This window comes from Protopterus annectens, chromosome 6.part1 (genome assembly GCF_019279795.1).
Source record: "Protopterus annectens isolate FY-2018-M chromosome 6.part1, PAN1.0, whole genome shotgun sequence".
In the NCBI taxonomy this organism is placed as follows: Eukaryota; Metazoa; Chordata; order Ceratodontiformes; family Protopteridae; genus Protopterus; species Protopterus annectens.
Window position 1 is genome coordinate 370,731,686 of NC_056738.1, and position 18,897 is coordinate 370,750,582.

Genomic DNA, 18,897 nt, shown 5'->3' on the forward strand with positions numbered 1-18,897 from the left:
AGAGGAATGGGGATTACAGGATTCAGTTGTTGAGACATTGGTTGGCCAGGGTTAGGATGGATGTCTCCATCTTTTAAGGCTTGTTTTTTTGATGAAGTATGGGATAATGTGTGTAGCTAATTAGATATCAAACTTTCCTGACTGTGAGATTGTTGTATTTAATGTGGGCCAGTCTGTGATATTTGGCTAGTAGATAGCCAAGTATGGAAGTTATATTTATATGGTTGTGGGAGATAGTAGGAGTTAGAGTGGATGTTTGTTGATGAGGATAATGTAACTGGAAATATTCAAGGTTTTCTATGTAGGTTAGGAGGTAAGCAGAGGTTAGGAGAGATAGGAGTGTTGTGATGAGTAATGGCTTAGTTTTAGTTGGGTTCATTATTATGGGCATACTGTTACGTGGTTTTAGGGTAATATAAGGTAATAGGACAGAAGTAAGAGAACAGAAGAGATAAAAGTTAAGATTAATTACTTTAAGTAGTGGGATCAACTGATGACAATAAATTAAGTGGTGAAAGGGTGTGATACGATTAGCTAGAGAAGTGGGAACTTCTGATTGGTAGGATGGGGAAGAATTGGGAACTCCTGTTTGGTAGGATGGGGAAGAAGTGGGAACTTCTGATTGGTAGGATGGGGAAGAAGTGGGAACTTCTGTTTGGTAGGATGGGGAAGAAGTGGGAACTTCTGATTGGTAGGATGGGGAAGAAGTGGGAAAAAGAAGTTATGTTCTTACCATAACGTTCCATGTTAGTTGTCTTCTTCTTGCCTTCTTCTTGCTGGATGGGTTCGGAGCCGACCTCGGCTCCGACTCGGCCACTCTAAAAGCTCGAGAGTTGGTTCCACCGGCTCGAGGCTCCCCTTATATCCCACAATGCTAGGCGTGAGTTACCTCAGATCTCGTTTGTAAGCTAGGCCCAGCCTATAATAGTAATAGAATAATTAGTAACAAAGTCCACCTCTATAAATAAGGGAGAAGAGAAAGGTGACCTACATCCTGATCCAGGAAATATGCACAGCAGAGCATATACCTAAAGTACAGAGGTGGTAGAAAGAGAGGTCACAATCACAACTCCTCTAGGTCTGTCCAGGCCAGGGGCAGGAGGGTGGGGAAGAAGAAGGCGAGAAGACAACTAACATGGAACGTTATGGTAAGAACATAACTTCTTTATGTTAAGTTGTCTATCTCGCCTTCATTCTTGCTGGATGGGACCGCGTCCCTAGCACCTTGTCCCGGGTGGCCTAACGGAACAGACTCCTGAGAACAGTGGAACCAAAGTTAGCTCTATGCCTAGAAGCTAAATCCAACTTATAATGAGAAATGAAAGTGTGAGGAGTAGCCCAAGTAGCCGCTGCACAAATGGTGTCAATAGGCAGTCTGTCTTGGAAGGCTAAAGAAGTAGCCAAAGCTCTAGTGGATTGGGCCTTAGGTTTATTAGGCAGCTTTTGGTGTCTAATTTCATATACAAGGGAAATCAGAGATGTTAGCCATCTAGATAATGATACCTTTGAAACTGAAAGTCCCTTTCTGCCTTCTGCATAGGAGACAAACAGCTGGTCAGATTTTCTGAATTGTTTTGTTCTATCCAAATAGTACCTCAACTGACGATGAACATCCAAGCCAGTGTAATTTTTGTTCAGACCTATTGGAATATTCTGGAAAAAAGACAGGGAGGTCAATGCTTTGATTTAGATTTGACGTCGAGACTACCTTAGGCAAAAAGGACGGGTTCGTTCGTAAGGATACCCTGTCCTTATGAAACAATAGATAAGGAGGTCGACAGCTGAGTGCTTGAAGCTCTGAAACTCTTCTAGCTGAAGTAATAGCTACCAGAAAGAGAGTCTTCCATGATAGCAATTTTAAAGAACAGGAGACTGCAGGTTCGAAAGGGGGAAGAATCAAAGAAGTAAGAACTAAATTTAGGTCCCAAGGAGAAGGAGGATTTCTTATAGGAGGTCTGAGAAGAAAAACTCCTTTCAAAAAGGCTTTGCAAAGCTTGTGGGACATTAAAGCAGATTCAGAAATACCCACATGAAAGTTAGAAATAGCTGCCAATTGAACTTTAAGAGTAGAGGGAGATGAACCTGCATGGAAGAGTTCAGCTAGAAAATCAAGGACTATTTGGATGGAAGCAGTGAAAGGATCTATGTCCCTTCCTTGAGCCCAATATGTGAAGCGTTTCCACTTACTCAAATAAATCTTCCGAGTGGAAGATTTATGGGAAGCTATCAAAATATCTCGAACGGAGTGAGATAATTGAGGAAGCCTGGCTAAGGTTGGAACTGGAGGAACCAAGCAGTGAGGTTCAGAGAGGGGAGGGAGCGATGCAACTGACCCAACTGATGGATCAAAAGATCTGGAACTAGGTCCAGATGCCAAGGTCGCTCCAATAGAAATTGATGTAGAAAGGGGAACCACACCTGTCAAGGCCAGTAAGGAGCAATGAGGATCAATGAGGCCTTCTGAGTGATAGCTTTCTGTATCACTTGAGAGATTAGTGGGAAGGGAGGAAATGCATACAGAAGTCCCCGGGGCCAAACTTGGACTAGAGCGTCGCTGCTGGGTTGGCCTGGTAAAGGGAATAGAGTGAAATAATCTCTGCACTTGCTGTTTTGGGGAGTAGCAAAAAGATCGCAGCAAGGCTGACCCCACTTGAGGAAAATTTCTCTCACAACAGAGTCTTTCAGAGACCACTCGTGAGGCATGAGGATAGCTCTGCTCAACTTGTCCGCAATTTGATTGGACTTCCCGGGGATGTGCGTTGCTATCAGAAACCGCTGAGAAGAAATCGCCCATTGCCACAATCTGAGTGCTTCTCGACACAGGGGGTAGGACCTGGTTCCGCCTTGTTTGTTGATGTACCACACTACAGACATATTGTCTGTCTGGATTGCAATCGTTCCCAAGGGAAGAGAGTCTTGAAGGGCTTGCAACGCTAAAAGCACTGCTCTCATCTCCAGAACATTTATGTGCAAGTGGCATTCGTTTGGTTGCCATGTGCCCTGGACCGTCCTGCCCTGATAATGCCCCCCCCACCCGATCAGGGAGGCGTCCGTTGTCAGAGTAGCAACTGGAGGGGGTGGAACAAAGGGCCTTCCCAACAAGAGCTGAGGGGAAGACCTCCACCACATGAGATGATTTCTGCACGCTTGCGTGATCATAATGGTGTGGGACATTGGAAGTTGCTGGTATGACCATTGTGTAAAGAGCATCCATTGAAGGATTCGCATGTGGAATCTGGCTAATGGAAGCAAAGGTATGGCCGCCGCCATAATTCCCAACACTTTCAGCACTAACCTGGCTTTGATTCTGTTGTTGTTGAAAAGGAGTGAGACCAGTTTGTGTATGTCTGTTATCCTCTGATCTGTTAGTCTCGCAGACATATCTACTGTGTCTAGATTTGCGCCTATGAAAGTAATAGTACGACAAGGCGACAAAACAGACTTTTTGCAATTTATTGAAATACCTAACTTTTGACAAATGCGAAAGGTGTAATCCCTGGCCATCAGAAGGAGATGCTTGGTGGGAGCTGTGAGGAGCCAGTCATCCAAATATGGAAACACCTGGAATCCTTGTCGTCTCAGGTGAGAAGCTACCACTGCCATGCATTTGGTAAACACCCGGGGGGCAGTGGTGAGACCAAAGGGCAGGGCCCTGAATTGAAAATGACTGGTTCCCAGCCTGAAGCGGAGGAATCTTCTGGAGCGTCTGTTCATTTTTATGTGATAGCACGCATCCTGAAGGTCTATAGAGCACATCCAGTTTCCTTTTCCCAATAGGGGAAGGATGGACTGCAGCGTGACCATCCGAAATCTTGTTTTCTTGACTGATCTGTTCAAGATACTGAGATCCAAAATTGGTCTCCAGTCCCTGTTTTCTTTGGAACTAAAAAGAACCTTGAGTAGATTCGGATCCTTGCTGGTCTGCTGGAACTGGTTGAATTGCTCTTTTCGCAAGCAGCTTTGAAATTTCCAAAACCGCTAGATCCCTTTGAGCGGGTGGAACATCTGGAAGGGATTTTTTTGATTGGTTCGGAATGTGAAGAAAGGGGATAGAATAGCCTTCGGAAATGACGGACTGTACCCATTTGTCTTGAGTCAGGGAAAGCCAGGCTTCTGGGTACAGTGACAATCTTCCCCCGACTGCCTCCGAAGGTGGGCAGTCGGGCAACACCTCAGGGATGCTGAAAGGGCTTATCAGAAAAGGCTTCTCGATTGCCCTGGTTCTGCGGAGCCCCCTGCCTCGAGGGCGACGTCTACCATTGTTATTCCCGCCTCTGCCTCTGGCGGGGAAACGACTTTGTGCGTCAGGCGAAGTCCCTTGAGATTGTTTACGGAACCACATTTTCCCACTTACATTTTCCCACTTTTCTGGCCTTTGGGGTAAGGTCTAGAAGGAGTAGAAAAACGGACTCCGACGGCAGAAATAGTCTTGCCATCAGTCTCGCACCTAGTCAAGGTTTCTTTCACTTGAGGACCAAAGAGAGATGATCCATCAAACGGGGAATTAGTGAAAGACGTCTTGAAGGGGTCCGCAAAATTGCATAGCCGCATCCAGGCATGCCTACGTAAGGCCACACCCGTCCCTGCGGCCCTACTCGCTCCATCAGCCGCATAAGAAAGGAGGCGCATGGAGGAGTTGGCTATGGAGTTAAGGGTAGCCAGCTGAGTGTTCATCTTATCTTGAAAACCCGCAGCTGTAGGGTCCTTCAACATGTCACTCGCTTCTTTAATCAAGTCCCTTTGAAGACGAGTAAAATGGCACAGGTAATTCAGCGAACGCATAGCAAATGTCGCTGACGAGAACATCCGCTTCCGCATCTGTCCATGGACCTAGATTCCTTGTTAGGTGGATGGACAGGTACTGAAGGATCAGCTAGTTCCTTCTTAGTGGCAGCAGCTACCACCATAGCATCCACAGAGACTCCTTTTGTCAAGAACTGTTTGTCTGCTGGTGCCGTTATGAATTTTGAGGGTCTCCTGGGAGTGGGGTCCACTGAATCAGGAGCCGTCCATGCCTTTTTAGCTACCACCTGCATGAGGGGGTCAAGGGGGGAGACACCCAGGAGGTGGAAGGACGAGAGCCGAACGCCTCAAGGTACACAGATTCATCCTCCAAAGGGTTGAGGGCTGGCCAATTTCCCCTCTGTTTGAGGATTTCGAGAATGTCTGCAAAAGAGACATCTTCAGAAGGGGAACGGGGGGAACCCTCGGAATCATCTAAATCTGTGTCAGATGTGATGGACTCAGGTGAGTCAATGTGTTTCCTCTTACACTTCCTCTTCCGAGGGGGCTCTTCTGCCAAATCAGGAAAGGCCTCGGAAGAGGATGAAATCCCCACAGGGGGTTCCTGAGGAGCTGGCTCTCTGCGGTCCGGGATGAGGGAGTGAGTCGACTTGACCTGAGGCACCGTATAGAGGGAGGGGCGGACGGAGCCGACTGTGGAGTAGAGCCAGGCTCTAACACACTCCGCATGACCTCGAACGCACCCCTGTCAGGCAAAGCCAGAGGTCCCCGTTCCGAGAAGCTGAGAACCTCCCTCGGCACCGACAGTGATGGCTCCAAGGCCGATGTCGGAGCCGAACTCACCAGCGCCGAAGCTCCGAGAGGAAGAGCGGGGTCGGACAAGGGTCCGATGCCACTCACCCCCTTGGAGCCGATGAGGGAAGTCCGGCACCGAGAATCCTCGAAAGAAGAAATCGGAGCCGACGACGGAGCCGAAGACACCTGTATCGGCTCCGACGCTACCACAGTCTCGGTTCTGAAACGCCCCGGCTCCGAGCTCAACGGAGTCGGAGGAGGAATATATTGATGGACAGGGGCAGGCATCGACTGATGAGTCGGGCTCTGAAGCATTTGGGCCAGTGCCTCGGACTTAAGAAGTCGACTCACTACCCTCTGGAGGTCATGATCTGACAGCCTCGATGACCTAGAGGAGTGAGATTTATGGCTCCGTTCAGACAGCAGAGGAGATGCTGGAGCCGAATGAACGGAGCCAAGGGATGTTGACCTGGATCTCTTCCTAGATGTCGGCTCTGAAGGTCTGGTCGGAGCCGACAAGGGAATTTCTACTACCTCGGCTCCAGCCAGAGCCGAGGGAACCACAGAAGCTGTAGACTCATCGGCTCCAGCCGGAGCCGATGCAGACATAGGTTTTGTAGCTTTAGGTCTCGGCTCAGTAGCTGGAGTCGAGGACCTAGAAGCCTTAGAGGGCTTCCCAGAGACAGAAAGGGAATCCTCAGCCTTAAGTAGACCCCTTAGGATCAACTTATTCTTTCTTTCCTGCAGGACCCTGGGGCTGAAGCCGTGGCATACAGCACAGGAGTCCTGCAGGTGCAAAGGCCCCAGGCAGTAGACACAAGAAGTGTGACCGTCTGTCAGAGACATTTTCTGACAGCACGCATCACACTTCTTGAAGCCTGAGACCTTTGTGTCTTTAGACATCCTAGACAAGAAAGTGTAATCACACACACTCAGTCAGACACACTGATTACACTAATCTTGTTTTTAAAACTCAAAAATAAAACAATTAACTAAAAGTTTAATTAAGAGCAACACACACACACCACTAGGGGATGGGGAAAGGCCAGAAGGCCCGAGAGAGAACTTTAAAAGTTCTTGTGGGAAAAAAACGGGATTTTCCGGAAAACAGGGGTAGAAATCCACTAAACTAAGGGAAATATATTTAAACTTAAAAATATAGGGTTTTAAGTATTCTAATTTTACAGAAATACACTTACCAACAAGCCGGTAGAAAAACCAACACCTCGATGCTGTAGCGGCAAACGAGATCTGGGATAACTCACGCCTAGCATTGTGGGATATAAGGGGAGCCTCGAGCCGGTGGAACCAACTCTCGAGCTTTTAGAGTGGCCGAGTCGGAGCCGAGGTCGGCTCCGAACCCATCTAGCAAGAATGAAGGCGAGATAGACAACTTAACATCTTCTGATTGGTAGGATGGGGAAGAAGTGGGAACTTCTGATTGGTAGGATGGGGAAGAAGTGGGAACTTCTGATTGGTAGGATGGGGAAGAAGTGGGAACTTCTGATTGGTAGGATGGGGAAGAAGTGGGAACTTCTGATTGGTAGGATGGGGAAGAAGTGGGAACTTCTGATTGGTAGGATGGGGAAGAAGTGGGAACTTCTGATTGGTAGGATGGGGAAGAAGTGGGAACTTCTGATTGGTAGGATGGGGAAGAAGTGGGAACTTCTGATTGGTAGGATGGGGAAGAAGTGGGAACTTCTGATTGGTAGGATGGGGAAGGGGGTGTGGTTAGGAGGTATAAGTCTAGGACTAGTGGGGGTGGTGGAATTTGGGGGTATGATAGGGGAGCGAAGTGAGCCCACAGGGCGAACGGAGTGGGTAGAGACACGAGAAGGAGTAAACATACAAAAACAATCAGTGAGAAAGCTTTTGCAGGAAGGTAAGTACTGTTGCATGCGAGTAAAGAGGTTAGGTAAAGTGAAAGGTGGGGATAAAAAGGTAAAGTAAAAAAGGTGGGGGGATAGAATGAGGTTAGGTGGGAATTATGGTAGAACTGAAGAGATTCAAGTGAGTTGCACTAACAAAAACTATGGAACAAGGAATTGGTAGTTTGATAAAAGGTAGGAGAAAGGATGTATGAAGGTAGGGCTGAGTAGTGGTGCCACCTAGTGGACAAACTATTTATTACAGCAGTGGGTTATTGGAGGGAGAGGGCAGGCAGGGATTGAGGAAGAAAAAGGCTAACTGAATTAGGAGCTTTAACAGTATGGAGAAGGGATACACAGGCTATAAGGTTAAGGCTGCTGGCTAACCGGCTTAGAAGCGACCTTAAACTACATAAAGTAGTCACAAATCAAGATTAAACTTTTAGGTTCAGGAAAATAACACATTTTCGCTTCCTTTAGTACTTATAAGGAACAAGGCAATAAGACACTAGGATGACACAGCAGGTTGGACAGGGTCCTTAGTCGTCAGGCCAGAGGAACTCAGTGTCCAAGGATAGGATCTGGAGCTTAAATAGCTGGGTAATTTTTGCTTCCTTTAGTGCTTATAAGGAACAAGGGAATAAGACACTAGGATGATGCAGCAGGTTGGAGAGGGTCCTTAGTCGTCAGGCCAGCGGAACTCAGTGTCCAAGGATGGGATCTGGAGCTTAAATTGCTGGGTAAGCAGGTAAAGACAATGGGGGCCAGGGTCACACAGCAGCCAGGGGATTTCTAGATAAAAGAATATATTGAAATAACTCAATATATAAACAGCAGTGCAGAAAGGGAGAGCATAAATCTCAATTACATAAGGGAGGGCAGCTTAAAATCACCAAGTTTAAAAAGCAGATCAAGGAATGGGAGGGAGGCTGGGAAAAATAACCAGCAGGTAGTCACTAACAGTGTGCTTGTAGTTTTTGCAGGCCTTGAGTCTTATCAGAAAGGATAAATACATTCAGAAGCAGCTGGAAATACTCCTATGTCTGACGTCCTATGGATTGGTGAAGCAGGTTGTTACTGAAATCATTTACGAAGGGTGACTCATGACCATCTTCTTCCTGAAAGAGTTTTTGTGCCATCTACTGAGTCACTAGAAGCTGGTACAGTGCCTCTGATGTCTTGTTCTTTGCTATTGCAACTGTTCTTTTAGCCTTTTTGTTAGCCACCTAATAATCCTCCACAGCATTTTCCATTTACCCTTTTCTTGATGTTTTTCTTTTTGATGACTTTCTAGACTTCTGTATACTAGCACCGGCTTTCCTTATGTACTTTATTTACATACCTGGCTTGGCCACATATTTATTCTACAGTCAATCTCTCTCCATGTGGTGTTTTTCTGTTTATATATATATATATATATATATATAAAATACACACAGATTCTATAACATTAAACAGAAACTTTAAAACCATTATGTAACACAGAATGTTTAGTCAAAGCATTAACTGCTCTACTTTTAATTGCCATCAAATGTTCTTCTATTCTAACAGCCAATGTTATATTGGTCTTTCTTATGTAATATAATTGCAGGTTTAACATGATGCTAAATAAACTACTTTTTTTTCCGAATTAAATGTATACCTTCTTTCTGGATTAAAAATATTGTCCATACCTGGGAAAATGATGTTCTTGTTGTTATTAATGTACCTGTATTTTTACAAATTTTACAAGAAATTAATAATTGTAAGAACATTGTGACTAGATAACTGGCTGTTAAAATAAGCTGTGGTTTTAAAAGTTTTCTTTTTTTTTAATGTTTTAGAGTCTATAAAAGAAAAATACGAGGAGGAGATATTGACATTATTAGTACCGAGAGAATCAGTATGGCAGATTAGATTAAATGACATGTCACCCCCTGGGATAAGTATCTTTTAATGCTGGATGTACATTTACTAGCCGTTTTAAAAAAGGTGCGGCTAGCTGTTAGTTTAAAAAGACAGTATATGATGTAAAAGGAAGTTCTGAATAAGTTGCAGTAAATTAAAATATGAAAGTACTAAAAAGTTTTCAGCTAGGCTTGAGGGTTCTTTTTTCACATTTTTTTTCTGTTTCTGATTGAAATATAACATACAAGGCAGCAGTCCCCAACCACCAGGCCATGGATCATCTGGTACCGGGCTGCACAGAAACTTTAAGGCAGGGAGTGAAAACAAAAAAGTGAATGCGTGTGTGTGTGTGTGTGTGTGTGTGTGTGTGTGTAAGAGTGTGAACAGTGACCATAATGATAGAGCCATTAATTTTACACTTGCTAAGCAGCGCTTTTGCTGTTTAACAAGTGTAAAGAAAAAATAAATGAGACAGAAAAAAAACGTGTGTGTGTGTGTGTGTGTGTGTGTGTGTGTGTGTGTGTGTGTGTGTGTGTGTGTGTGCGCGCCAGTCCCCAACCACCAGGCCATGGATCATCTGGTACCGGGCTGCACAGAAACTTTAAGGCAGGGAGTGAAAACAAAAAAGTGAATGCGTGTGTGTGTGTGTGTGTGTGTGTGTGTGTGTAAGAGAGTGAACAGTGACCATAATGATAGAGCCATTAATTTTACACTCGCTAAGCAGCACTTTTGCTGTTTAACAAGTGTAAAGAAAAAATAAATGAGACAGAAAAAAAATGTGTGTGTGTGTGTGTGTGTGTGCGTGTGTGTGCGTGTGTGTGTGTGTGTGTGTGTGAGAGAGAGAGAGTGAATGTCTGCATGATAGCAGACCAGACTGTGTGTGTGTGATGTGAGAATGTGAGAGACAGAGTGTGAAGAACGAGACCGATCCCTGGCAACAGCAGCAGTATCAATTGAGGTTTGCTACCTCTTGACCATACCTCTCAAACTCTCAGGCAATAACTCTGGACAGAGCTCTCTCAATCTCTGGGCACAACAAATCTGGACAAAGCCAAAAATAATAGGGGGACAAAGTCCCAAAAGTAGGAACAAATTTTAAATATAGATTTTATAAACTTAGAAAGTTGACAGACTGCAATGTCTTGTGTTACCATGCATTTTCTGAAGGACACAAAGTCTGAACCTCAAATGCCTGGCATTATATAATTACTTCAGTCCTCTCTTAATAGCCACAAAAATCCAGAAACCACAGATTGTATGAGGAACAGACCAAACATATGAGGCAAAAATCTGGACATTCAGTGAAAATCTGGACAGTTGAGAGGTGCGACTGAGTCGCATATAATAGGGACAGATTTTAAATATTGCTCTTATAAACTTAGAAAGTTGCTAGATTCAGGAAAAGGGTTTCCATTAGGTTCGCCACCTCTCCCACCATACCTCTCAACTTCTCGCACAATAAATCTGGACACAGCCACAGAGAATAGGGATAGACTAAGTATTGCTGTTATAAACACAAAGTTGCTAATGCAGAATAAGGTTTGCATCAAATTTGTGTACCTTCCAAACATACCTCTCAAGCCCTCTCACAATACATCTGGACAGAGCCACAGATACTAGGGACGGATTTATATATTGCTTTTATAAACTTAGAAAGCTGCTAGAATAAGCACTGAAAGCCCTGCTTCAATTTCCAACATCCTATCTTTGTAAAGCAGGGTTTTCCTACGACAGCAACCAAAATGAAATTACGGAGTAGACTGGACATAAGGAACACACTTCGGGTGTCATTGTCTCCCATCACCCCTAGATGGGCCCATCTTGTTGCAGAGAGACAAGCTCAGGGCTCCCACTGATTCTGCATTATGGTGAGTTGTATTTATTATGCACTTTATTATGCTTTATTTTTATGGATGCGCGATGGCCAGTCCGTGGAAAACTGTCTTACATGAAACTGGCCCTTGGTGCAAAAAAGGTTGGAGGCCGCTGTGTTAGTACTCCTGAATTTTTTTTTTTTTTGGTTTGTTGAGCTACGCTACGTCTCGTCACATACGTCACTAATGTGTCAGTTTATATCCATCTGGTTAAGATCTATTTTCACCAGAGTCCTTTAAGCACCACCTGGTTAAGTGACTTACTCAGAGCAACATGGAAGGCTGAAGTAATAGATCCCAAGACTACAGGATGAAGCTTGTCAACAGCTCACAGACTATATCCCCTGCATGAAAGTGCCAAGGAAGCTAGAAAGATGTGACTGCAAAGGTAATTACAGTCATTCTCTCCCTTTGATTTGCAGATGTAATCTGCAGGAGAATACAGGTGCTAATCTGAACTGCTATATCTGTACATACTTCATAACCTAACAATGTATCAAATTCTATTACAGCATCCTCAGAACCATGCCACAGACCAGTTATCAACAAAACACAAGTTTATGTTTATAACCAGCTGGTGCAACTTCTTCAGTCACTGACTAGCTGATATTTTCAATGCTAGTGCTAGAACTTCCTCAAATAGAGCAAAGGAGGCACAACCCCCCCCCCCCCACACACACACACACATACACACACTTTGTATTTTTCAAATGGCAGTAGACTATTCTGTCAAAAAGTACATAGTTTTTTCTTTGTTTTTCTGCATTTTATGAAGGAATCACCTGAAATCAGGTACAATAGGAAAGGATGTATAATTTTAGCAATAATGGACTCGAGTCTATAATGTGCATATAGATTTGAAAAAGGTATGTAGCATGAAATTAAAGGACAACTGCAGGCTAAATGTAAGATTTCCTCTTTCTAGATTACATTTTTCTTCCAAAAATGTAATATATATGCTGTCAAAGCATGGCTTGGCTGTTTCTCCATTTAAGAGGTATATGTGTGCTGTTCAAATTCTTCAGCAAACATGTTGTATGTTGAGATTTCCTCCAAACCTGTCTGTTCGAATTAGTCTCCCCTGCTCACAGACCGAAAATTACCAATCATATTTTAAATTTTTTTTTTTCCTACATGCTTTTTGTTTTCCATACTGGCCTATTCATTCCCAAACACTATGACTGTTACCTAGTACTGAGGTGAAAACTGCCTGGTAGGGGTTAGTCATACAAGCAGCCATGAGGGTGTTTTGTGCCCTCAATGGCATTCCAGCAATAAGGATATTTGTAATGGCCTTAATTCTGCCCCTAGGTGATTCCTATCTATACAGACTCAGTGTTCTCCATGGGAGTGCATATTGTTACATATCCAGGCGCTGAATGATACCACCAAGAAGATTACAGCTCAGTCATGGTCAACCTAACATATACTTTCTCAAGTTCTTTCAGGCATATGAACAGCTGACTGTTTACCTGGAATCATAGTCAGTAATTTATTCCTCCACGCCAAAGGAGCTGAAATAGTCTCAACATCTTTCCCTGTCAGCAGGGTCCCAAGCCTATTGAATCTTTGAGGACTCTCAGCTCTATTTTTATACACACTGGCAAAAGATGAAGCTGGAATATAAAGCATTAGGAAATTCTTATACCCCCCCCCCCCAAAAAAAAAGTCTAATTTAACTACTGTTTTGAAGATGCAGAATAGATTCATTATGGTATGCTTAAAACACAACAAAGAACACATACTTAGAGTGTGTTACTAGGGGGACACAACTTCCAGACAAATCCAGATATTCTGAAATAAACACAAATTCTAAGCACTGGCATTTAACATGAATGGAACAAATATCCTGCAAGACAGGTCAGAGCATTACATAGTGTATTCAAGAAAAAGGACAGCCAGAAAATAAAAAGTTCTCTGGTCCCATGAAATTTTACCACAGATAAAATAAGTACAAAGTACAAGCCGCGGTGGTGCAGCGGTAGCATTGTCACCTCACAGCTAGAAGTCCTCCCGTTTGATTCTTGGCTGGAGCGCCTTCAGTGTGGAGTCTGCATGTCCTCCCCGTGGTTGAATGGTGTTCGAAAGACATGCTCTGAGCGTGCCTTCGTTGAAGGCTGGGCATCGAGCTGGCACCTCAGCACTGTAAAAATCTACTGCCAATCATTAGCAGACCGGAGTTATTTGACATGGCTTAGTAGTAAATTACCTTGTCTATGGTGTGCAGGGTGGTCCTGGGTTTGAGCCTTGCAGAGGCTGTTTATGTGGGAGGGTGGCCTATTAGTTAAGGTGTTTGCCTTACAAACACAAGGTGCAGGGTTTGGTCTCACAAGGGATAATTGGCTAGGCTTAAAATGGCTCGCAAGGGCAGTTAGCTTAGTATTAACCTATGAACCCTAACCGGGAAAAGCCGAAAAAAGAAGAACAACTTGTAGTGATACAGGGATATTAATACTGCATAGCATATTAAGATACAATCACAAACAAATTTTTACTAATGTTTCTGACCACAGCAATCCTCTATGTTCTTTGTGTACAACTGACATTTGTGTCTCTTTCCAGGAAAACAGAGGAATCGTACGTTTTAATGACATATTTAAAGTTCAGAAAAATGGAATAAATTTAAGATTGGACTATCAAGACCTGATGCTTTGACTCTATGACAGTTTTAATGAGATTAACATCTCTGAATAAAACATGAAGTCTTATAGTTAATGGCTTCGTAATAATGATTATTTGCAGAAGTTCTGGCAGCTACTTAAACGACTAGCAGGTTATCAAAGAGCAGAATACATGGATTTATAGTAGTCAGTACTGCTGGCTAATCCAAGGAGCAGAAAAGTCCATTTCATGAGGGTAACTTGATGGCTTTGATGTGGTTAATTGACTTACACTGTAATCAAATAAAAGCTATGGAAATGAAGTACACATCTACAGAACAAAAGTTACACAGATCAGTCCTTTGAGCAGTGTACTGTGCTGCCAAAGATATTGCATCAATTACACACTTACATGACAGACAATTCTATGAAACACTATAGCTGACACATATTTTAAAGTGAAAACGGATTTCTGTAAGACTCCACCCTGTAATTCAGCATCCCCTTCAAAACATACTGTTTCAAAAATGTCTGTACTTTTGAAAGTGAGTTTACTATGTTAGTCTGAGTTTTCATTCTATTTGTGGAACATAATATAAATTAAGCCAAGGATACTATCACAACACAGCATTTTTAATTATTTGAGAGTAGCAGGAAATACTGTATAAATGGCATATCAATTCTGTTTCATACATACATCTGTAAACAAAGATAGATGGCACTTTTCAAAATAAGCAGGTTGTGAGCCAACCTTTGCTACTTCCTCCTAGAACAAGAAAGAATATATACATCATCACCAGTCTTATAATTAAAAAAGTTACAGTACTTACAGGATGGGCATTGTTTAAAGGAAGAGTCTGGAAAAGGCAAAGAAAGAAAAATTTAAACATAAATGTGACATACTAACGCAGTTTTTATTAATCATGCAGTAATGAAGTTCACCATCAGGATGTGCAAAAATTGCTGTTTTCAAAATGTTTGTTAGGCTTTGTGATAACTGCATTACATATGGCAATTTTTATTTTAGAAAGACCAATTCAGAGAGTTTAATTTTATGAATAACTTCTGTGAATATTCAGTTCTTATGCCATTTAACTTGAACAAACCACTAAAGCTTGAACCAAGCTTGGCTAACTTTTCCTCAGACTTTCACATCTGTAGGTGGAAAGGCTTGAATAAAAGACACCAAAGCCAAATCCAAACACATTTCAAATTCTTACTTTAAACTATAATGATAGCATATAATAATAATACAACAAAGCAATTCAGCAAAACATGATTTTTTTCAAGCCTAAATAATCAAAATTTTGGAATGTAGATGTTATTCAGAATGATCTGTAATGTGGACAAACTGCACTAAATATAACAGAAAAAATAGTGTGACACGTCTCAATGCTGCTTTGATGTGCATTAGTGCTTGCATAGCATAGGCATACCATAGAATGGGCTGCTCAGGAAATGATAGGAGGTGAGCTAAAGGGAGTCATTAAGCTACTGTAGGAATGCACTATGTGACGTCACATGCCCGAGACAGGAAGAACAGTAAGGTGGAAAGTCCAACACTATTTTTGTTCACATACCAAACAAGGCACCTCAGGGCTGCAACACAAGCACTGTCAGCAGTCCACATAAGGTCAGCACTGCAAAATGTCAACTCAGATCACTGAGCCAGGGAAGGAAGAGGGAATAGGATAACCTGTAGATGGGTGTTAGTAATAAGTAGAAAATGGGACTGAGGAGTATGAACTTTTTTGAGGGACAGGCCAAGAAGGCAGTGGGGGAGAGAAGCTACGATTATGTCAGGGTAGGAATAGGGAAGGAGAACAAACACAATATAATAATGAAGACAGACAGGGCAGGTATGGACAAAAGGGGGTGGCAACAGTGGAGAGATGCAGACAGAGAGAGTTACTGACAGGGCAAAGGCATATTACAAACTGGATATGGATATGGATAAGTAAGGGGAACACCATACTGTGGGATAGAGTATAGAGTATATATAAAAAATCATGTGAACAGGACTTTTACAAATTATTTTCTAGTAAAATTAAACCATGTTTTTATAATCTTAGTTCAGAGGAGTTTATTTCACTACAACATTTAAGGAATTGTAATGAAATCAACATAAAACCAGCCGATAAAGGTGGAGGGGTGGTTATATTAGATACTACTGATTATAACATGAACATGACTTTAATGCTTGAAGATGATGCTACCTATATTAAAGTGATGCCACATGACATTCATAGAATAATCAGAAATGTGCACGATACACTTTATGATCTTCTTATGTGTGGACAAGTTAGTGAACAGATGTATAATTACCTTCTTATTGATAATCCCATTATACCAATAATCAAGGGATTACCCAAAATACACAAAAACCAAGTCCCTATACCTCTTAGACCAATTGTATCAGGAGACAAATGGGTCACTGCCAATATATCATCTTTTATTGAATTCTTACTTAGACCTATAGTTGATTCTGTTTCTTCTATTTTAAAGGACACTTATCAACTTTTAAACTATATATCAGACATACACCTTACTCCAAATGAGCATGAGTACCTCCTGGTTACCTTAGACGTGAAAAATCTTTTCACCTCTATACCCAATGACATAGGGGTTGAAGCAATAAGAAGTTTATTAACAAAGGAGTCTTCCTTCACTAATAATAGGCAACTATTGATAGGTCAACTTTTGGAGTTGGTACTTAATAACAATGCCTTCTTGTTTTTAGACAGCCTTTATTTACAACAGTGGGGGGTGGCAATGGGCACTCCGTGTGCGAACACGTATGCCAACCTGGTTGTTCTCAGTTGGGAACAAAGTTGCCTATTCAACCACCCCTCTTTTACTAAAATAAAAGTATACAAACGTTTTGTAGATGATATTTTTATCATCTGGGAAGGCACAGAAATCGATTTTAAGAATTTTCTAACTTACCTAGAAACCACCTCACCTTTTCTTAAATTTACCATGGAATGCTCCCATGAAAAGGTACATTTTTTAGACACAACACTCAGTATTCACTGATGATGGCTCTATTGTTTCAACACTTTACAGAAAGCCTACTTGGAAGAATACTTTACTAACCTTCGACAGTATGCATCCCAGGTATATTTTTCCAGGTATAATAAAAAGTCAATTTATTAGGCTAACTAGACTTTGTAAAAATAGTAATGACTTGTATTCTGAAGCTGATTATCTGGAAAAATTATTTATTGAGAGAGGTTATCATCCAAATTTAGTCAACAGCATCAAAAATAGCATTATCAAGAAAACACCATTAACCCATAAGACCTCCACACCTCTAAATACAGAACACAGAGATACAAAAATGAATTATGTTGCCATCACTATGAATTATACTAGCAACACAAATCATATAAAGGAGGTATATAACAATAACTGGAAGATTTTAATTATGGATCCAGACACTAAAATTATTGTAGGAAATAAATCCCATTTTATGTACAGAAATAGTCCTAATCTTAAACGGATATTATGTAATGACGTTCACATTGCACATTCTACACCTATTTTGACTAGTAGAAGAACAGGCACTTTTCCTTGTTATAACTGCAATAGATGTAATTTTATTACTGAAGTACAAGAGTTTCAACATCCTAGCTTAAATTATATTTTTCAACCAAGGTTTTTTGCAACTTGTACTACAAAAAATCTAATTTACCTTGCAACTTGTAAAGAATGCCAGGCTTTTTATGTTGGGCTAACAAAGAGATGTCTGAAGGATAGAATATATGGACATCTCTATGATATACAAAGAAAGAATGACCTGAATGCTCTAGCAAAACACATAACAGAATTCCCTTCGCATAAGTTTTGCTTTAGAGTCTTAGAGATAGTCACTATTAATAAGAGAGGTGGGAATAATAACACACATTTGAATAATAAAGAATTAAAATGGATCTTACGACTAGGTGCCCATTATACCTCCTGGTATTAATAGTTATATATCTATAAAACCTGTCTTAGAAACTAGATGAGTTTCTTCATACACTATCCCCGGGATTCATGAAGCTCGGCGCAAGGCCGGCGTAAGGCTTGCGCCGGCGGTGCAGTGAATAGCCGGCGCAGTAGCGCCATATACATATTAATGAGAGTGCACCGGAATCACAGACACGTGCGTAGTGTACGTGAGCGAGCCCAGGTAGGATGCGTCTGGAGGCGTGTCTAAGCCGGCATGAGGTGAGCAACCTAATGTGCTGACAGCCACGGTCCACCCACAATAGTAATGGCAGCAGCCAGGTCCCGTGCAGAATGAAACGCACGTACAGTATGCAACATAGTACCCGTCCCAAATTAACGGAGAAGCAAATACAAGCCACGAAGGCATAAGTGTACCCGTCCAAGGAGCAAAGGATACGCATAAGACCGCGTTCGTCCCGCAATGCACAGTCAGTGTTTACACTTAGAGAAGGTGTACAGCTGCATGTCAGCGCGCCGCACCGACATAGGAGCAGCGACTAAGGTCACCACCTTTCCCACTTTGGTTGGGGCAGTCTCTCTATGGCCAGTTGTGTCCCGAAAAAACGTATTAGAAATGGCTGATGTGCTACGATTGTAGGACACAATGATATCCCGTATTTAATGTAATGGTAGCATGAATTGGTTATTTCTGTAACAGAAATACCTAAATGACACAAGAAACAGAATAAGCAAGCAAATTGCCACAACAATAAGCTTATATTTAGGCAAACAAGTGAAGTTCTATGCTATATAGTGACCGTGTATGTGTCGGCCTGTAAAGTCAGATGTGAGTCCCGGAAATATCCCAGATCGAAACTGGAAAAGGTGGAAACCCCAGTAGCGACATGGGCATGGTCACCAGGGTTACCTGCTGTCCCAATGTGCCATGGACAGTCCCTGATTGGACAGTTGTGTCCCTGCAACAATCGGAAAAATGGAAAATGACCTCCAATCCCCTGCCAAGAAAATTCCCCAATATACATGTAATAGTAGCATAAAACATATACATCACTATATGAAACACAGACATGGCATAAGAAAATAAATAAGGAACCCAAATGCTTACAGAATAAGCTTATAGTATGGCAAACAAGTGAAGTTCTGTCAACTGCACTAGCCGTGGGAGTGAAATTCAGT

At 42.2% G+C, this 18,897-nt stretch overlaps 1 protein-coding gene across 1 annotated transcript in view; it reads right to left on the reverse strand.

The window, feature by feature from the left end:
• LGALS12 (galectin 12) overlaps positions 1-18,897 on the reverse strand; it is a 588,927-nt gene that overhangs the window by 100,020 nt on the left and 470,010 nt on the right. The window contains exon 6 of the mRNA XM_044075786.1: positions 14,598-14,624. Within this exon, the coding sequence (XP_043931721.1) occupies positions 14,598-14,624 (27 nt within the window). The remainder of the gene's footprint in view (positions 1-14,597; positions 14,625-18,897) is intronic.